This window comes from Marmota flaviventris, chromosome 12 (assembly GCF_047511675.1).
Source record: "Marmota flaviventris isolate mMarFla1 chromosome 12, mMarFla1.hap1, whole genome shotgun sequence".
Lineage (NCBI taxonomy): Eukaryota > Metazoa > Chordata > Mammalia > Rodentia > Sciuridae > Marmota > Marmota flaviventris.
The window spans coordinates 104,227,106-104,247,903 of NC_092509.1; the positions used below are offsets into that span (position 1 = coordinate 104,227,106).

Consider the following 20,798-nt stretch of genomic DNA (forward strand, 5'->3'; position numbering starts at 1 on the left):
ACATCACATGGAACATTCTCTAGAGTAGATCATATTGTAGGTGCCAAGAAAAGTCTCAACAAATTTAAATAATTGAAATCTTATTAAAGTATCTTTTTTTCTATGATGCAATAAACTAGAATAACAAGAAAAACTTTGGAAACTATATGAATACATAGAGAACTTACTCCTGAACATCCAGTGAATCAAGGAATAAATTAAGAAGGAAATTTTAAAATCTTTTGAAACAAATGGAAAAAAAAAAACCCAGAACTTATAGGATACAGCAGAATCAGCACTAAGAGGGAAGTTTATAGCAATCAATGCCCACATCAAAAAAATAGGAAGGCTGAGTATGGTTGTGTATTCCTGTAATCCCTATTATTTGGGAGGCTGAGGTAGGAGGATCAAAAGTTTGAGGCTAGCCTCAGCAACTTAGTGAGACCCTGTCACAAAATAAAAAGGGCTGGGGATGCAGCTCAGTGGTAAAGCATCCCTGGGTTAAATCCCCAGTACCAAAAGAAAGAAAGAAAGATAGATAAATAGATCTCACATAAACAACCTATCATTGCACCTTAAGGAAGTAGAACAACAAGAAAAAACTAAACCAAAAATTAATAGAATGAAAGAAATGATAAATATTAGAACAAATTAAAGGGAGACTAAAAAATTTAAATGATCAATGAAATGAAGAGCTTGTTTTTCAAAAGAATAAAGAAAATAAACAAATTCTTAGCTTGACTAAGAAACAAAAGAGAAGACTTATAATATCAGGGAGATTGCAACTGACCACAGAAATAAAAAGCTATCCATCAACAAATTTGATAACCTAAAAAAAATGGACAGATTTGTTGACACACAGACCTTATCAAGACTGAATTATGAAGACATAGTAAACCTAAACAGACAAATTCCCAGGTTCATGTACCTTACCAAGACTGAAACATGAAGAAATAGAAAAATTGAACAGACCGTTAATAAGTAAGAAGACTGACTCAATAATAAAAAGTCTCCCACCAAAAATAGTTCAGGACAAGATGCCTTCACTGCTGAATTCTATCAAACATTTAAAGGAGAATGAACACCAACACTTGTTTAAACCATTCCAAAAAACTGAAGAGAGGAGATTCTTCTAAACTAATTCTGTGAGGCCCCATATCAAAACCAGACAAGCTCACAACAACAGAAAAGAGGCTAATAATATTTATTATGATGAATAAATAAATAGATGCATAAATCCTCAGCAAGATGATGGCAAACTGAATTCACCAGCACACTAAAGAGATTATTCACCACAATGAAGCAGAATTCACCCCAGGAATGCAAGGATGGTTCAACATATGCAATACAACACATCAACAGGAACAAAGAACAAAAATTACCTAATCATTTAAATAGATGTAGAAAGGCTTCTGATAAAATTCAATTTCCTTTCATGATAAAATCATTGAACAAATTAAGTACAGAAGGAACATACCTGAACATAATAAAGACCATATATAATAAGCCAACAATTAACATCATACTGAGTGGGAAAAGGCTGAGGGCTTCTGAGATCTGGCACAAGACAAAGATGCCACTGTCACCACTTTCATTCAACATTGTACTACTGGAAATCCTTGCCAGAACAATCAGGCTAAAGAAAACTCCATCCAGTTTGGAAAGGAGGAAGTCATATTGTCCACATTTGCAGATGACATGCTTTTATATATCTACATTAAAAAAAAAAACCAAAGACTTCACAGAAAAAACTATTGGAAATAATAGATGAATTCTACAAAGTTGGAGGATACAAAATCAACATATAAAAATCAGTAGCATTGCTATATGCCAATGACAAATTCTCTGAAATAGAAATCAAGAAAACAGTCCCATTTAAATAAATTTAACCAGAGAGGTGAAAGATCTCTACAATAAAAACTCTAAAGCACTGATTAAAGAGATTGAAGAGGACATTTAAAAAATGGAAAGACATGCCATGTTCGTGGATTAAAATATCAACGTTGGTAAAATGTTCATACTGCTAAAAGCAACCTGCAGAGTCAATGCAATCCCCATCTAAACATCCATGACATTCTTCACAGAACTAGAAAATACTTCTAAAATTCATTTGGAACCACAGAAATTCCCAGTTAGCCAAAGCAATCTTAGAAACAGAAATAAGAAAACAAAACAATTATCAATAAATTACCTGACTTCAAAACATACCTCAAATCTGACTCAGTCATCAAAATGGCATGGTTGGTATTGGCATACAGAACAGACTAGGTCTAGAGGTAAACCCACACACCCACAGGCAACTGTCTTCAACAGAGGTGCTGAAGAGACACACTGCAGAGACGGGACATTCTCTTCAGTGAATGGATATTCACATGCAGAACAATGAAACTAGACCAGATTTCTCACCATACACAAAAAACAACTCAAAATGGACAAAACACTTAAAAAAGACCTGAAACCATGAAAGTAGTGGAAGAAAACAAAGGGGAATGGCTTTAGAACATTAAAATAGGCAAGGATTTTTTTTTTTTTTTGATTAAAAAAAAAGAAGCATAGGCAACACAAGTCAGCATGTACAAATCAAACTAAAATGCTCTGCACAGCAAAAGAAACAATAGAGTGAAAGACAACTTACAGCATGGGAAAAATATCTGAAGTATATACACCTGACAAGGGGTTAGTGTCCAGAATATATAAGGAACTTTATCAACTCAGCAGCAAAAACAAACAAAAAACCCAAATCATCTGATTTTTTTAAAAAAGGGCAATACACCTAAATATCTATCTAATGAAGATCTATTAATGGCTAATTTCTGGAAAGAAATTCTCAAATCACTAATCATTAGGAAATGCATGTCAAACCATGGCGAGATCCCACTTCACTGCAGTTAGGAGGGCAGTGATAAACAAGACAAGAGCAAGCGCTGGTGAGGGTGTGGAGGACTGGGAGCCTTGGTCACTGTCGGCAGAAGGCAAATTAGGGTGGCTACTGTGCCAAACAGTGTGAAGGTTCCTCAAAGATGAGAAGTAGAACTGCCCCGTGATCCGGCAATCCCTCTATTGGGTGTGTAACCAGAGGAAATGAAACTGATTTATTGGAGAGACATTTGCACTTGCATGATTTATTGCAGCATGATTCATAATAATCAACGACTGGAAACAGCCCAAGTGTCCATCAGTTGATGAATGGACAAAGAAAATGTTGGATACACACACACAGTGGGTACCTCTCAGCCACAAAGGAGGGTGGATCCTGTCATGTGAGGAAACGTGGTGGGACCTGGGGGTGCTCATGGTGAGTGCAGTTAAGCCAGGCACAAAGAGACAAGCACTGCATGATTCCACTCATAGGTGGACTGTAAGAAAAGTTTATCTCCTAGATTTTGGGAGTAGAAATAGTGGTTATCTAAGGCAAGAGAGTAGGGGGAGGCATGGGGAAAGGTTGTTCAGTGGTTTCTACATAAGTGAAGTAAGTTCTGATGTTCTGTTGCACACAAGGTAATTATAAATAACAACAACATCCCATATATTTCAAAAACGCTAAAAGAAAGGATTTTGAATGTTTTAACCACAAAGTAGTTAACAAATGCTAGAAGAGATAGATATGTTTACCCTTATAGAATGTTACACAATGTGCACATTTATCAGAACATCATGTTATCCTACAAATGTGTACACTTTTATGGTTAATTAAACAATTTAAAAAGAATGTGATTTATATACATAAAATGTTTACACATTGATTTGTTTTTCCCTGTAATACTAGGTATTGAACCCAGGGCTTTGTGCATGCTAGGAAAGCACTCTACCTCTGAGCTAGAAGCTCCTCAGCCTGGTCTCTCCCCAGCCCTTTTTAATTTCATTTTGAGCCAGGGTCCTGCTAAGTTGTCTGGACTTGAACCTGTGATCTTCTCACCTCTGCCTCCCATATTTCATGTGAACCAGGGAGAGTGCTAATCTGCTGCGAATTGAAAGGGACTTTGCCCCACATGAACAGCCCTGAGATTCTGAATAGGTTGTCTGGCACTTGCCAGACATTTTCCCGTGGAAACATTGTTATAAGAGACACTAAGTGTTTCTTCAGCCACCAGGCCCACCTAAGCCCAAGCCACAGATACAATATTGCTTCTTACTAAAGTGTGGATTGAATTCTCATTTGATTGCTAAGGACATTCTGTTTATTTGTGATTGCTTTTATGATATTTATATTTCATTTTTTGGTTGCCAAGGTCAACAAGTTTTATTCCTTCTAAGTGGCTTCACTCCCCCAAAACATTTCAATACTTATTCAGTTGCCTTTAGGGCCATTAGTGACAGAAGAGCAGCTATACAACATTTTAGTAATTCTCATTTGACTTTGTTTTCCATGCCTGGTTCTGAATAGGTTTGGGCTTCCCAAATAATCAGTTTTGATCTCAAAAGATGAAGGTTTGAGACAGAGATTTGCTGATCATGAGTATACTAAGAAGGTGCTATTGGAGTTAAAAGCATTTCCAAAAAGGAGTTTCAAAACCTCCTGTATGTGGATGGCCCTGATCTAAGGGGTATAATGAATGGATTATTATTGTGGTGACTTTTGCAGGGTGAATAGATTCTTCTTCATGTATATTTTCTGGTTGTTTCATCTTAAAACAATCTGTCAGACTTCCTGATATTGATACTCACTTAAATTCTTGAGCTACAGGGCAGTCTTGATTCAAATGTCCTGCCATTCAACCTCCAAAATCAAAACCTGTTTTTTTTTTTTTTTTTAATGACAGACCTAATAGTTCAGAACCTTATTTAATCACTGAACTTGAATTAGACATGTATGATAAAGCTTAAACAATGACACTTATATTAATAAGTAAATAATAAGACCTAATATCTGCACAGTGCTTTGTACCTTTCAAAGTAATTTTGTACATTTTTTTTAGAGTAAATAGAAAGTTGTCTATAATTGTGGCAATTTCAACTACAAATCAATAATGTTTCTTCTAGAGGAACCCCAAAGAGTAGGCATGGTTGTGGGTCAAAACGACTCACCAGGAAAGGACTCCAAAGGCAAATGGGGACTCAGGAAGTGTCCTGTGCACACCATGACAGCATCAAAGACTGCTCTGTCCTGCTTGCCCTCCGTCTCTGTGACGACATCCCATTGACCCGTTTCGGAGAAGTCTGGACGCTTTGTCACGCTGCACACAGTGGTCTACAAGTGACAGACAAACACTGGCTTCCTGCCCCAGCCTCTGAGCGTGGCGGTGCCTGGCTCGGCCCCCAGGCCTGCTATGTGAAGTGGACCAGGCCCTCCCGCAGGAGCTGGTGAGGACTGAAGGGAGGAGTGCGGTAGCGTGTGCAGACTCCCAAAGCAGTGGCACCCAGACCAGGACCCAAGACCTCTGAGTGCTTTCATTGCAGGTTTTTAATCCTGGTGGGAAGAAAATTAACTGCAATACCCGAGGCAGTGGAAAGATCTAGGAAAATGAGATTTGCTCCGTTGTAATTTCTGTGGTTCAGACTTCTAGTCATTTCTTCCTAATGAGTTTAGTGAACAAAATTACTTTCCTTTTCTTTCCCCCCCCCAAAATAAATTAATTTCATCCCAAATGAGAGTTCAGCATTTAGAGGAAAAATCAGGATATTCAGTATTTTAATGATCTGAGTAGAACAGGAGCAGCAGGAGGAGACATTGTTATCTGCCTTATTTATACAGAGGTAAAAATCAAGAAAATGTTCCTTTAAACATCCCTGAGAGACCAGCTCCCATTCATTAAACTTGCATAACCCAAAATATCTTACCTTAAACCGAATGTATTTCAGGAGGTCAAAGCGCTCAACAAATTCTTGTAGATAGTCCCAAAATTTCTCATGTCTCATGAAATTGGGATAATCTTCTTGGAAAGGGAAGTCACTATAACATGACATTTCCTTGCAGACATTTGTCACTAACGTCCGATAGACCCTGGTCATCCCATCTTTGGAATCTTCCTGCGGTGAAGGCAGAGTTAGTCGGACAGAATGAAGGAGACAGGCGGAAGAGAACAGAGAACTTGGTGGCTCGTGCTAGCCCAGCTGAGAGGGCGTCACAGCAGTTACTGTTCCACTTGTCATTTTGAAGAGTTCCAGGAAACCCAACATTGGGTCCCCGTGCTCTAACGATGAGGAAGCAGTAGTACGATTAGAGTAATTGAATACAGCATCTTCCTCAAACTGCAAGAAGTGATGAAAGGTAACAGGGCCCCCCAAGACCAACGTCATCCTCAGTGGACTCCGAGAATGCAGGGCCCATGGCCTGCTCAGTGTTCTTTTCCTTCTTCCCTTGCCATGGCTATGGCTTGCACACTTGCTCTGGTTATTGTCCTCCTTTGAGAGGGTAACCAGGGATTGAACTCAGGGGCACTCGACCACTGAGTCACATCCCCAGTCCTATTTTGTATTTTATCTTGAGACAGGGTCTCACTGAGTTGCTTAGCACCTTGGTTTTTGCTGAGTCTGGTTTTGAACTCGTGATCCTCCTGCCTCATCCTCCAGAGCCACTGGGATTACAGGTGTGCACCACCACAGTCCTTTCTGAGCAGGGAACCCCCGCTGATATTCCTCACTATTGTCTATGTATACTTTCATCACTGTCTCTTTATTGGCTCCTTCCCATCAGCACAAAACAACCTATGTCCCCTGTACCCCATCTCTCTTCATCCCATCTCAGTCCGCAGGAAAGAATCACCATTAGCCTCTGTGTTCTCCCGTGTCCTCAGCTGGTTGTCTGCTCTCAATCTCCATCACTCAGCAAAACAAGAAGATCTAAAGACACCGGTGAAATTCTTGTGGTGAGGCGAACCTGCATCTTTCCCTCCAGTCTCTCCTTAACTCTACCTAAGAAGTCTCTTGCACTTCTAACACAGAACTGGTCACACCATGTTGCAATGATCTGTTTGCTGTTTCTATTTCTCCACTCGACAAAGGAGGGCAGGGTCCCTGTCTGTGTCCTGGCAGAAGGACATTATCGAATGAATGAAAATTAAGATTATCATTGTGATTTGAAGAGTAACATTGTAATTTTAATAGTGCTGACATGTGGGTATATTACTATATTTTATTTGTATTTTTCCTTTTGTTTAATTCAATATTATTTTAAAAAATTAATCTGTATTACTTTAGGAGAAAGAAATCAAACCAATCGTCGTGTCCGGTTGAGGCTCAGACTGTATTAGAAAAAGGTGGCATTGTTGTTTTCCCCCTGGTACCCTATTCCCCTAGGGTTTGGACCACTCCTGCTGCATTTTCTATTTTCTCCACCATCTATGAAAGATTGGGCAAATGCCATCTCTTTCACGAAGGTTTCCTCATTCATAGCATTGAATGGATGTTGCTTTTGCTTTTCCCCCTGAGACGCTGAGTACTTGGACCTGCCTGGATCCTATCTTCTGACACCTTCTAATTCTCCCTTAGTCCCTGTTGAATACCCTGCTACTCCCTGTAACCAATGGTCCTCAGGACCATTCCTGGCCTGAGGCAAGTATCTAGCCACTTCCAGACCCACTTTCTGATGCTCAAGTCACCTAACCGCTGACCTACCCTGAGCACAGCTCTGCACATGGCATATTCTACTTGTAAGATGGATTGGTCAGCTCCTGGGTTCTTTCTGTTCTGATAATGCAAAAGCTATTCCCCTACCCACCAGACCTTCCAAGGCCTGGGATCCTGCCTCACTCTTGCAGGTTTTCTTCCTAAAGACCTGAAAAATACCTGGTGGCTGTGCCTCCACCGCCTGAAGCTGGCTTCCTCCCTAGCTGGGAGGTATCCCTGTTCACCAGTGCTGCTCTGCTTACTTGAGGGGACACTCTGCTACTTTTAGAATGTCTGCGGCTCAGAAACCATCCCAATACCCTATCAGACTCAAGTCTCCTCCTTTCTCTTCCCTGTCCCCAGCCATGCTCTGCCTGCACTCCAGGCTCCTCCCTGAGACCATGTCCTGCACAGCGTCGATCCCTGCACCATGCACATGTCTGTGAATAGAGTGAGCTACTCCCTCACTTGATCACCAAGGCAGGCAAGAGCCACCATTTCTGACCAGAAACAAAGCCAGTGGCCAGAGTGTGACTGATGGAGATGGAAGGGTGTGACCACTCACAGTGAACTTCCAAAGTCCCCCGAAGTCATCACTTCTCTCAAAGCAGGTGGGCTCCAGGTTCTCATCCAAGCAGCACTTGATGGAGGACAGGCCACTCACGCCAGCTCCAATCACTGCAACTCTCTTGGCCATGGGGTTGGAGGAAGGTCAAGCAGAGCTTCTTCAAGTGACGAGGTTGAAAGGGAGCCCTTGACACAGGAATTTTATAGTGCTTGAAATACCCTTCTTTCACCTTAGAGTGGAGGCAGAATCACAATTTGGTTAAAAATGCAGACTCTAAAATCAGGCTGCTTTGGGCTGCCTCCTGGCTTCACTGCTTGTTGTTCGTGTGACCTTGGGCTAAGTGTTGCCTTCTCTGTGCCTTTTCTCATCTGTGAAATGGGGATGATGATGATAATGGTAAATGACACTCATAGGCTAATGCTGAGAGCGCCTGCTCCCTGTGGCTTTGAGACTTAGGTGTGAGCCCGGGTGGACAAGGGACTATCTCCACTTCCCATCCCTCGACCTGGGGCAGCACAGCTATCACTAGGCCAGCGCTCACAAACGGGCTCCAGAATCGACCTGGCAGCAGAAGAGAACTGAGCCTCGTAGGACTGATGCACGTTGTGGCCTCCGTCACCACCCAATGTGGTATGCTCCTTAGTGCACCTCTGGGATTGCACAGGGCCTTGTGGCTGTGAGACTCAGTCATGCCCAGCTGAGCATCAGCCCAGGTGGCCAGGGGACCGCCTTTACCAGTGCCACCCCAGCCCTGAGCGGCACAGATGGGGCCAGACTCCATTCGATGGGGTAGGCAGGTGGTAAGCACAGGATTTAGCCATGGAACTTAGTGCTGCAGGTGAAACTAACGCTGGGCAGGTCCTAATGGCCCCTTCTTGAGGCCTGCCTGTGAATGGAGCCTCTGCCACTGCTCCAAAGCCAGGGGAAGCCAGAGCCCCGTTCTCCTGGGCTCCTAGCTAGCGTCAGCTGTGGCTGATTGCAGGGGTTTCGGTCCCATTCCAGTGTTGTGCTAGTCTTGGGGGCTGTGGGGGCTCACGGTCTGACAAAGCTTGGTGGCTTTGATGGCCATAGGTATGACAGGAGCTGGGCTGCTCTCTCCATGGTGACTGACAGAACTTGGCAGAATCCTGCAGTGTCTGCCCCTAGGCCAGCAACTGTGGACAGGGCATCAGGCCGACCCTGACCCGGGAGAGGCTTGTGGAGACAGACTTCTCTCTCTAGGTGCTTGCCTCATCTTCTGAACAACATATCGACAGGGTATTTGGGTTAAACCTGGGCCTGGATTGCTTAGAATTTCTGGAAAGACATGCACAAACAAAGCCTGACCGGGAAGACAGAATAAATATCTGATCTTGCACACCTGGATGATCCCACAGACTAACAAGCTTTGAGAGCTTTCAGAAAACCATGGCCTCACCTGGTACTCAGAATAAGGGGCTAGAAACTTACCAGGCAGTAACCAGGGTGGAGGAAATCACAGAGTTTTAATACTCTAAGGAACTTAACAAAGAGATGAAAGCAATTTTAAAAAAAATTGAATTATTGAGTTGACAAATTACACTCAGTGAAGTTAAAAATGTGATAGAAGGTATCAATAGAAGGATAGAATAAACAGAAGAAAGAACTGGCTCAAAGACAGCCCATTTGAGAATACACAGTTGAAGGAGAAAAAAAGGAAAAAGTGACGAGTCATGAAGAAAGCTTATACCCTGGGCCGGCATTAAAAGAGCAAATACTGGGCTGGGGCTGGGGCTCAGTGCTAGCACGTGTGAGGCCCTGGGTTCGCTCCTCAGCACCGCATACAAATAAATAAATAAAAACAAAGGCATTGTATCCATCTTCAACTAAAAAAATATCTTTTTTAAAAAGAGCAAATATTAAGGTTCTTGGGGTTCAGGGCGGACTTGGGAATGTCCTTCGGAAATGTCCTGTAGGAAGTTTATTCAAAGAAATATTCAGAGAAAGCTTCCCAAATCCAGAGAAGGATGCAAATGTTCAAGAACAGGAAGGTCAAAGTCAACCAGTCAAATTTAACTCACCCAAGTTTACCCCAAGACATTTTATAATCAAGCCCTCTCAAGCAAAAGCTAAAGAGAAGTTTCTCAAGACACATGGGGTGCCCCAGTTCATCTGACAGCTGGCTTCGCAGGAGAAACCTTGTAAGCCAGGAGCTAGTGGCATGATATTTTCATAGTACTGAAGGAAAAAAAAAAAAAAACAGAAATCCAAAACAAATCAAAAATAATGTAAAATAATAATACACTACTCGAGTATTCACTTAGTCACCAACAAAGATTATCGGAGAGGGAAAAATAAAGAAAGGTACTACAAAAAAAAACAAAACAGAAAACAAGTCACACAGTGCTTCTAATACGACCTTACCTGTAAGTAATTACCATAAAGGGAAATGTATTAAATTCCTCAATTAAAAAACAAAGTAACCAGATGGACACAAAAGTAAGACCCAACTCTGTTGCTTACAAGAAACTCACTTTCCCTCTGAGGACACTCATGGACAGATGGTGAAAGGATGCAATAAGATGTGCCGTGCAAGTGGAAGCCAAAAGAAGGCAGGAGCGGCCAGACCGATATCAGATAAACTAGACTGTAAATCAGTCAAAAGAGACAAGGTCATCACATAATGATAAAGAGGTCAGTTCAGCATAAAGAAAAAACAATTCTAAATATATATGCTCCTCATATCAGAGCACCCGGATTTATAAAACATGTATTAATAGACCTAGAGAGAGAGAGAGAGTCAGACAGACTGACAGACACACAGAGAGACGGACTCCAGAAGAACCATAGTTGAGGACTTTAACTCCCCCACTTTTATCAATGATCATCCAGACAGAAAATCAACAAAGAAATAGAGTCAAACTACCCTACACCAAATAGACCTAACAGACACCTAGAGACCACTCTATCCAACAGATGATGGATACACACTTTTTTCTCATCAGTGCATGGAACATTCTAGAGAACAGATCACATGATAGGTCATAAAAAAGTCTCAAAAATAAAAAAAAAATGAGATCATATACAGTATTCTTTTGACCAAAATACAATAAAGCTAGAAATCAAAACAAGAAAAACTTTGGGAGCTATATAAATACATGGAAATTACTTTAGATCAACTGAGCCACAGTCCCAGCTAAACATTTCTTGAAACAAATGAAAATGGAGATACAACATACCAAAACCTATGAGATAACAGCAAAAGCAAAAGCTTTTAGCAATCAATGCCCACATCAAAAAAGTAGAAAGATCTTAAACAACCTATCGCTGCATCTCAGAGAACTAGAAAAACAAGGACAAACTAACCCAAAATCAGTAGAAGGAAAGAAATAATAAAGATCAGAGCAGAAATGAATGAGTCAGACACTAAAAAGCAATACATAAGATTAATGAAACAAAGAGCTAGCTCTTCGAAGATAAACAAAATGGACAAACCCTTAGCTATAACTAAGAAGAGCAGAGAAAGGACTCAAAATCAGTGATGGAGAGGGAGACATTACAACCGACAACACAGAAATACAAAGATATTAGTGATTTTTAAGAACAACTATGTGCCAACAAATTTGATAATCTATAAGAAATGGATAAATTCCTAGGTAAAAAATCTTACCAAGACTGAAACATGAATAAATAGAAAACCTGAACAAACCAATACCAAGTAATGAGATTGTATCAGTAATACAAAGCCTCTCATCAAGGAGAAGCCCACAACCAGTTGGCTTCACTGCTGATTTTTTATGTTTTTGGTACTAGATATTTAGCTCAGGAGTGTTTAACCACTGATGTACATCCCTGACCCATTTTTTAAAAAAAAAATTTGAGACAGGATCTTTCTAAATTGCTTTGAGCCTCACTAAATTGCTGAGGCTGACTTTGAACCTGTGATCCTCCTGCCTCAGCCTCCCGAGCTGCTGGGATGACAGGCATGTGCCACTGTACCTGGCTATACTGCTGAATTCCACCAAACATTTAAAGATGTAAAACAATAGAATAAGAAAGAATTCTTCCAAAGACATTTGATGAGCCTGGGATTATCCTGACACCAAAATCTGACAAGGACGCAATAATAATGACCACCACCATCCCCCCCAAAAGAAAAAAAGCTCTAGGCCAGTATCCTTGATGACCATATATGCAAAAAATCCTCCATAAAATTCTAGCAAACCAAATATAACAGCATATTAAAAAGATTATGCACCATGACCAAGTGGGATTAATCCCTGGAATGCAAGGATGGTTCATAATATTCAAATGTGATTATGGAAAATGGATCAATAAAATTCAACATCTTTTCATGATAAAAATGCTAAATGAATTAGGCACATAAGGAATGTACCTCTGCACAATAAAGACCATTTATAATAATAAGCCAGCAGTTGACATTATATTGCATGGGGAAAAGATGAAAACTTTCCAAGATCTGAAACAAGACAAGGATGCCTGCTTTACCATCCTCTTCCACATCATAGTGCTGGACGTCCTAGCCAGGGCAGTTAGTCAGGGAAAAAAACAAAGGGCATTCAAGTTGGAAAAGATGTCAAATTATCACTGTTTGCATAATTTGATTTTTTAAAAAAAATTTTTGTTAGTTGTCAGTGGACCTTTATTTTATTTATATGTGCTGCTAAGGATTGAACCCAGGGCCTCACACATGCTAGGCAAGCACTCTACCACTGAGCCACAACCCCAGCCCCAGATGACATGATTTTGTATACAGAAAACTCAAAAAAACACAACCAAAAATGATTAGAACTAATAAATGAGTTCACCAAAATTGTAAGATATAAAATCACATACAAAAATCATTAGTTACTGTATGTCAATGACAGACTATCTGATACAGAAATCAAGAAAACCATCCAATGTACATAGCTGCAAAAAGAAATCAAATACCTAGGAATACATTTAACCAAAGAGGTGAAAAATCTCTATGATGAAAATTATAAAACATGAATGAAAAAAATTGAAGGGGACATAAAAACGTGGAAAGATATCTGATATTCAAGGATTGGAAGAATCAATAGTTTTAAAATGTTCGTACTACCCAAGGTGATTTATAAATTCAGTGAAATTCATACTAAAATGCCAATGATTCCAGGTACTGTGGCACACACATGTAATCCCAGTGGCTTGGGAGGTTGAAGCAGGAGGATGGCAAGTTCAAGGCCAACCTCAGCAACTTAGGGAGGCCCTAAGTAGTGAGACCCTGTCGGATGTGGCTCAGTGGTAAAGTGCCCTAGGTTCAATCCCCAGTACCCCAAATTAAACCAACCAACCAACCAGCCACTGCCCCAAACAATGGTGTTCTTCACAGAGCTAGAAAAAAGGCAATTCTAAATTTCTATGGAACCACACAAAATCCTGAAGTCAAAGCCATTTTGAGCCAAAAGAACCAAGCAGCATATAGAATACTACCTGACTTCAACACGTACTGGTCATCAACAACATGGGATTGACATGAAAGCGGACATGTGGAAGAATGTGGAAGTAATACGCACCCAGAAGTAAAGCCATGCTTTTATAGCCATCCAGTTTTCAACCAAGGGGCTACGAACACATACGGGAGGAAGGACAGTCCTTTCACTAAATAGTGCTGGGAAAATTAAGAGATCCACATGCAGAAGAGAGAAGCTAGACCCCCGTCTCGTACCAGTTACTGAGATCGGTGCAAAATGAATTAACACTTCAGTGTGAGTAAGATCTGGCTATGAGGCTCCTAGAAAAAAATCCTGGGGGGCGGTGTGGTATGCTTCAAGACATTGGCGCAGACAAGGATTTTTTTTACAAGACCCAAGAGCACAGGATATGAAAGCAAAACCAGACAAATGGTATTATATAAACCTAAAAACTGCACGTGGAAGGAAACAATCAACATGATGCAGAGACAACCTGCAGAGTGGGAGAAAACCTCTGTAATGTGTACATCTGACAAGGGGTTGATATCCAGAATGTGTAAGAGATTCTATAAAGAACTCCAAAAGCCCTGTAGCAAAAACACCCCCAAATGAACCAATTAAAAATGGGCAATAGACCTAAATAGACATTTCTCAAAAGAAGACATACAAATGACCAAGAAGTAGATGAACAAATGCTCAACATCACTAACTCTCAGGAAAATGCAAATCAAAATCACAATATCACCTCACCCCACTCTTGAGAAAGAATGGCTAAATATCAAAAAGACTAAAGACAGGGGCTGGGGTTGTGGCTCAGAGGTAGAGCACTTGCCTAGCATGCGTGAGGCACTGGGTTCAATCCTCAGCACCACATAAGAATAAAATAAAGGTATTATGTCCACCTATAACTAACTATATATATATGTATTATATATATGTATTTTATATAGTTAGTTATATATTTCAAGACTAAAGACAATACATCTGGTGAGAATGTGCACACTGTTGGGAATGTCAACCAGCATAGCTTTATGGAAAAAAGTATGCAGTTCTTAAAAAAAAATAAAGCTAAGTCTGCCATATGACCCAGCACTCCAACTGCAGGGCATACATCCAAAGAAAATGAGATCAGTACCTTGAAGAGACAGCCACACTCCATGTTCTTCGGGGTACTATTGTGATAGCTAAGAAATGGAAACAAGTGTCCACCAACTGACAAATGGAAAGTGTGGCATATATACACAATGGGATACCTCTCCTCCACAAGAATGATGAAGTCCTTTTATTTGCAGGAGGGTGGATAGCAATGGAGATCACTATGCAGAAAGACTAGTCTCACTCCTATGGACTGGGTGGGGATCCTTAACCCTGTGCAGAGGCAGGACTGATGGACATACTGGAGAACAGAATCCCCTGGAGAGCCATATGGGCCATTCTGGAGTCCAAGGTGAGGTCAAGTGGAAACGAAGAGGCTTGTGCTTGTCAGGGGCACTGGAGCAGGGGTGGCCGGGGTTCAGTGCAGCTTTCTCGCCTCACTCAGGTAACCAGTTATTCCAGTAATCCAGGTTCACGTCGTGATGAGGCTCTCGACACGTCTAGTGGACTTAGTCACAAGGGTTGTTTTTCCCTGCAATTTCCTTGGCCAGTTCAGAAAACACACAAGCAGTCATTGAGACCTCCATGTATTTAACTGCTTTACAAAATACTCTCATTTGCTTTTGCCTTTGAAGATAGGATACTTTTTGAGTTGGGATCTGGCTATGTATCCTCTGTGTGATTTTGTAGTCTTGTGCCACTTGCCACAGTGGTGTCTGGCTTGGTAGTGGGGGGGGTGGGCGAAAGAGCAGATAGTCATGGAGCCGCAGAGCAACCAGGGGAGAAAGCACAGCATCCTCCTCAGCTTAAGCAAAGGCTGCCCTGCTAAGGAGAGGCAGAGTCCACTCCACACATGGCTCTCTTTCTCTGAGGCCAGGAAGTGCACGTCGTGACGTTGGTCAGAGAGCCTGAGGGGTCCTGTGACTTGTAGGACCTCTTTCCCTATGCTCAGGTTTGTGCTGACACTTGGCATGGGCCTGGGGAGTTTGCCCCTATGGTTCTTGAACTTGCCTCCTAATCAGATCAGAAGCTCCAGGCACACACACAATGTCTCTTCTGTATTATGGAGAGCAAGGAAGGCTCCTGGGCCCACAGACCCTTAGACTCAACTGGTTCTGGCAGATTCATGCACTCGCAGTGAGAATCAGAGGGACTTCCTGGGGTTGCCTGTTACAAATTTAATTATTGCTCTGCCCTTCATAAGGTTGCGATCTCCATAACCGGCTCAATCTGTCGCAAAACTTACTCCTCTTTCAGACTCTTGGTTTATTTGGGAGAGCCAAGGAGGCTGCAAGGAGAGTGGACTTTTGAAGTCAGTAGGATGGGTCTGAACTTTGTCTCTGCTGCTGACTTGACATATGAACCTTTAAAAACTACAGAATCACTTTTACCTACATTATTTGGAAGATCGGAAAAATACTTAAGCTAAAGGACTGTGTATTAGACAAGGTGATATCATTTACACAAAAGTGCCTAGCATAAAACATTTACTCAGTGTTCATTATCATCTCTCTCCCTCCCTCCTTTCTCCCCAGAAAAGACAGCTCAGACAGAAGAAATTCATCAACACACTTGGAATCAAGGAGGCAAACACTGTGAAAGGCCTGTAACAGCAGCTTCTAACAGGAAATAAATGGCCTCTATCAAAAAGAAACTGGACTTTCTTTCTTTTTTTTTTTGGGGGGGGAGGGGGTACCACGGATTGAACTCAGGGGCACTTGACCACTGAGCCACATCCCCAGCCCTATTTTGTATTTTATTTAGAGACAGGGTCTCACTGAGTTGCTTAGCGCCTCACTTTTTGCTGAGGCTGGCTTTGAACTCATGATCCTCCTGCGTTAGCCTCCTGAGCTGCTGGGATTACAGGCATGAAACTGCTAGGCCCCTGGGTGAAAGTCTGGCACTGGCAGATCTCTGCTGTGCTCTGTCATTAACAACACACACCAAAAATAGTCATTCATTGAATTAGTAAAGTGAGAAACACACTGAACTGAACAGACAGGTGGCAAATGAATTCATTCAACAGGTGTGCCCTGGGTACCCAAGTGTAGGGCCCCAAACAAGTGGGACTCAGTGACTACATAAAAGCAGTAAAGTCTTATAAATCAAAAAACAACAAAAAAAGCCACAGTGATGGCCCTCACGGAGACACTGCCAGGTGGAGAGAGGATGACAGTCAAACAACGCATGTGAAGGCCTGTAACAGCAGCATGCTCTGGGTACGAAGGCTTGTGGGCCTGGGACACAACAGGACTGGGCAGGAACATGTGTCTGTTAAAGGTTGACTAGAGAACGTACTGATGGCCAAAAAATTGGGGACTTGTATCATTTAAAATTAACTCATTTACAAACTATACAGTTTTGAATGGGGGCAGCCCTTTCAAAATATGCTTTAGGTCATTTTGGGAAGGTCACCAACAAACCTGAAATAGAGAGGTCTGAGCTCTGCTTCTGCTTCTGCTTCTTCCTCTCACCAGCTGATGGGACCTTGCACAGAACACCAGATTTCTTTGTGCCATGGTTTTCACATTTGTAAAAAAACCAATTTTCTCTTTCTTCCTTTCCAGCTTGAAAGGATTGGGGGTTTTTGTGTGTGTGTCTGAAAACCAGGTAATTAGTTCTCAAAAATCTAACCAGAAACAAAACCGAACGTGAACTCCAAGGGAGGGAGCACCGTGGTCTGGAGAGCCGGTAGGTGCCCGAAGGCTGCTTGTCCTTTGGCAGAAAGAGCCCTGCTTTTTGTTTTATTTTCATTTTTTAAAATTTAAAAATTTGTTCTAATTAGTTACACATGAGAGTCGAGTGCATTTTGACACACTGTTCACAAACGGAGCACCACTTCCCTTGCTCTGGCTGGGCCTGGTGCAGTCACAGGGGCGTGCAATCACAGGTGTGTACAGGTAATGATGTCCTCCCATTCCTGCGTCCTTCCCTTCCCAGCCCCTCCCTCCCCTTACTACCCTCTGCACCATCCAAAGTTCCTTCCTTCTCCCCACCCCCCACTATGGATCAGCATCTGCTTATCAGAGAAAACACTTGGCCTTTGGGTTTGGGGATTGCAGTCCTGCTTTTTGAACTGGACCTTTGTACAGCAGGAATCTGCACCCCATACTACCCCCACCCCCCGCACTCATCTTCTGGGACATGGAGAGATGTGGGTGGTTTGCACACCGTATCAGGTGTGGGCTTTGGGATCCAATCAGCCGCGTTTCCCCTCCTGTGCACCGTGATCTCACAGATTCCCAGCCGCCACCTGTGGAGTGTCTCGGTTTCCAGAGCCTGGCTCTGCTGTCATTCCAAAGAGGAAATCAGAGGCAAGCTGGACTCAGGCAGTCCAGGACTCTGTTCTTCTCAGGGACAACTTCTTCCCACCCCCAACGTGACCCTGGTCTCCTGAGCACTTCCCTTGGCTTCCTGACTTCCTAACTGTCCTGCTGTGACCTGCACCAAGAGGCTCCAGTCACCCTCCTCCTCAGCGAATGGGCTTTGCAAGAACAGCGTCCCCCGCAAACGCAGTTTCTGTAAACATTTTCCCTGAAAACAAAACCCCGGGACACTTACCTCGTTACATGGAGCAGACGCTCAGAGCCGAACAGCCAGAGAGTGTCTCTCCCTGTCTCCTTCTCTCTGAAACCCAAATCACTTGTCCTAACAGTAAACCTAAGGCTGACTTTGATCACAGCCCTCTCTGCCTAAAAGCAAAGCGACTGGCCTCTCAGGCTGGTGACAGCAGGAAGTGTTCGCTCTAAAGAGTTGGTACAGACGGGAGCTCGGGCCTGCGCGGTCCTGGGGGCTGGGCGACGGTGGAAGCGGCCTTCGGATTGGAGGGACGGGCGTCTCCTGCGGTCCCAGGCGCAGTGCCCGGGAGGCAGGCGCGCTGTGCCTCGGGCGCCGGCAGGGGGCGCCAGACAGCCCCCAGCCCAACCAACTGGGCACAAACTTCTCACCCTGACTCCTAAGTTGGCCTCTTGGAGCATCAGGTGCGGTCGAAAAAGATAGAGCAATTTAGGTGACCTGCACCAAGGGGCTCCAATCAGGTGGTTCCACGGCTGGCGTTTCCCGACTCCCTGAGTGTGATTTTAAAATTGAGGATTCACAAGGAGTTCCAGCGGGATCATCCTTCAGATTGGGTCAGCACAGGGAGCTGGTGGGGTGTGTCTGGGAAAGCCTAAGACAACCTTGAGACATCCACTCTGTCAAGAGGAACAGGAGGACCACAGTGGAGGTACCCCGCATTCCTGTTCTCTCCACCCAGCGCTGGGAACCTAGCATTGCAGACCGTCTTAGGTCTTGTGTCTGGGGACATTTTCCCACACGGTCCTCTAGAAGTTTCTGAACCAGGAGTCACAAATTGCAAACGTCTACAGGAAGGCAAGAAGTGGGTCAGATAACGTCTGACTGGAAGCAGCACCTGTGGATTTAGTTTAGATAAATGTTGCCAATATCACAAGGCTTTAGGCTCAACAGAAGCTGCAGATCTAGATGTTAATCTGTTGGTAACAAATTAATTTTTTTCTTTTGCAAAATATAAAGAGACAGTTGAAACTGTTGAAGAACCTGTTTCATTAATGAACAACAATGTATAAAAGAGGTTACTACCCACACATGCTCTCCCCCCCACCCCCATGCTCTGCCCCCCATCGCTCTCCCCCGACCCTGCTGGCTCTTGCCAAACCATCTGAAAATAATCTGGAAACATCGGTGCCATCCAGATGCTTCAGCATGGGTCTCACAAGCAAGGGCTCATGCCCTGCCAATCATATTGTCAGTTCCACACTCCATGTGAGAAAGTCTATATAAATTTAATATATAGTCCAACATATAGTCTACCTTAAAATTCCTCCACAAAATGCAGAATGTCCAAAGCGTCCTAGTGGTGTGCTGGAGTTGGCTTGTAGTGAGAGAATGTATACACCTCTTCCAACTCTGAGTTTGAGAATATCAAGAGACTTTGGTCACCGTCAGAAAATTTACACAATGAAAATTGGCAAATGGTCTGGTTGGCTGCCTGCACTCTGAGCCAGTCTTAAACATTTATCAGCACCCTCACCTTTTTTGTTTTTTTTTTTTTTAGAAACAGCTTTATTGAAGTATGACTGATATACAAAAATACCTGTGCACATTTAAAGTACACAATTTGATGAGTCAATTAGGACTGGATACAAACATAAAACCACAAAGGTAATGAACAAGAAAGGTAATGAACGTAATCATCACCTTCAAAAGTTTCCTCTGTGTGTGTGTGTTGGGGGCGGGGGGGGGGGGTTAAGAATACATAACAGGAGATCTTCCATCTTAATTGTTTAAGCACACAATACTGTATTTTTAGTTACCTGCTGTGTTCTATATCTGATCTCCTGAGCTTTTTCATCTTTCATTTTGAAAGAGTCTGACAACTCTCCATTCCCTCCCACTCTTAGCCCCTGCCAACTGCCCTTCTCTCTGCTTCTATGAATTCAACTGTGTTAGATAGTTTATGTGAGTAGAATCATGCTGTGTCTGTCTGTCTGCGACTAGCTGATTTTGTATAGCATAATCTCCTCCAAGCTCATCCATGTCCTGCTTAAGGCAGAATTTCCTTTTTTCAGGCTTAATAATGTTCTATGGTGTGTACATTTCACATTTTCTTTAACCATTCATCTGTTGATGGGCATTTGTTCACCATATTTAGCTATTGTGAACAATGCTACAAGGAAGGGGAGAGTGGAGGTGTGAGACCCTGGTTTCAGTTTTCCTGCATGTACACCCCAAAGTGAGATTGGTGCATCATATACCATCATACTTTTGATTTTTTGAGGACTTTTCACACTGTTTTCCATAATAACTCACCATTTTGTATTCCTACCAAGAGCATGGACGTCTTCGCTGTGTGTTAGCTTTGTTTATGATAATAGCTATCCTGTCAGGTGTGGGGTGATAAATCCTTGTTAGAGTCTGTAAACAAGTCTGGATGGCGCCTGGCATTTTGCCAGAGGGAGTGGTTTGAGAAGTAACAAAAGCGAGCCATTAAGTGTGGAGATTCCTTATTGGTTGACTGATGTATCTAGTTTATGTTAATTAGATAAGCTGTGTGGAATGTATAAATACTGCTCCTGTCCTACAATAAATGGCTTCCACTCCTGCTGTATCAATCTACACAAGTTATTCGTCATCCCCCGGTTATTTTGCTGCAGCCGGACTGCGGCAGATGGTGGCCC

The 20,798-nt window shown here is 42.6% G+C and overlaps 1 protein-coding gene across 4 annotated transcripts in view; it reads right to left on the reverse strand.

Annotated features, from left to right (window-relative positions):
- Fmo4 (flavin containing dimethylaniline monoxygenase 4) overlaps nucleotides 1–18,359 on the reverse strand; it is a 33,796-nt gene extending 15,437 nt beyond the window's left edge. Inside the window, exons 1-4 of one of the 4 annotated variants that reach the window (XM_071600321.1) lie at nucleotides 18,163–18,359; nucleotides 8,090–8,277; nucleotides 5,758–5,946; nucleotides 5,005–5,167 (exon numbers count right to left, since the gene is read on the reverse strand). In XM_071600321.1, the coding sequence (XP_071456422.1) occupies nucleotides 5,005–5,167; nucleotides 5,758–5,946; nucleotides 8,090–8,221 (484 nt within the window). In that variant the 5' untranslated portion in view covers nucleotides 8,222–8,277; nucleotides 18,163–18,359. Of the gene's footprint in view, nucleotides 1–5,004; nucleotides 5,168–5,757; nucleotides 5,947–8,089; nucleotides 8,652–18,162 lie in introns of those variants that run through there. The other 3 variants (XM_071600322.1, XM_071600320.1, XM_027934877.2) reach the window with 3 other exon arrangements.
- Nucleotides 18,360–20,798: the final 2,439 nt, after the last annotated feature.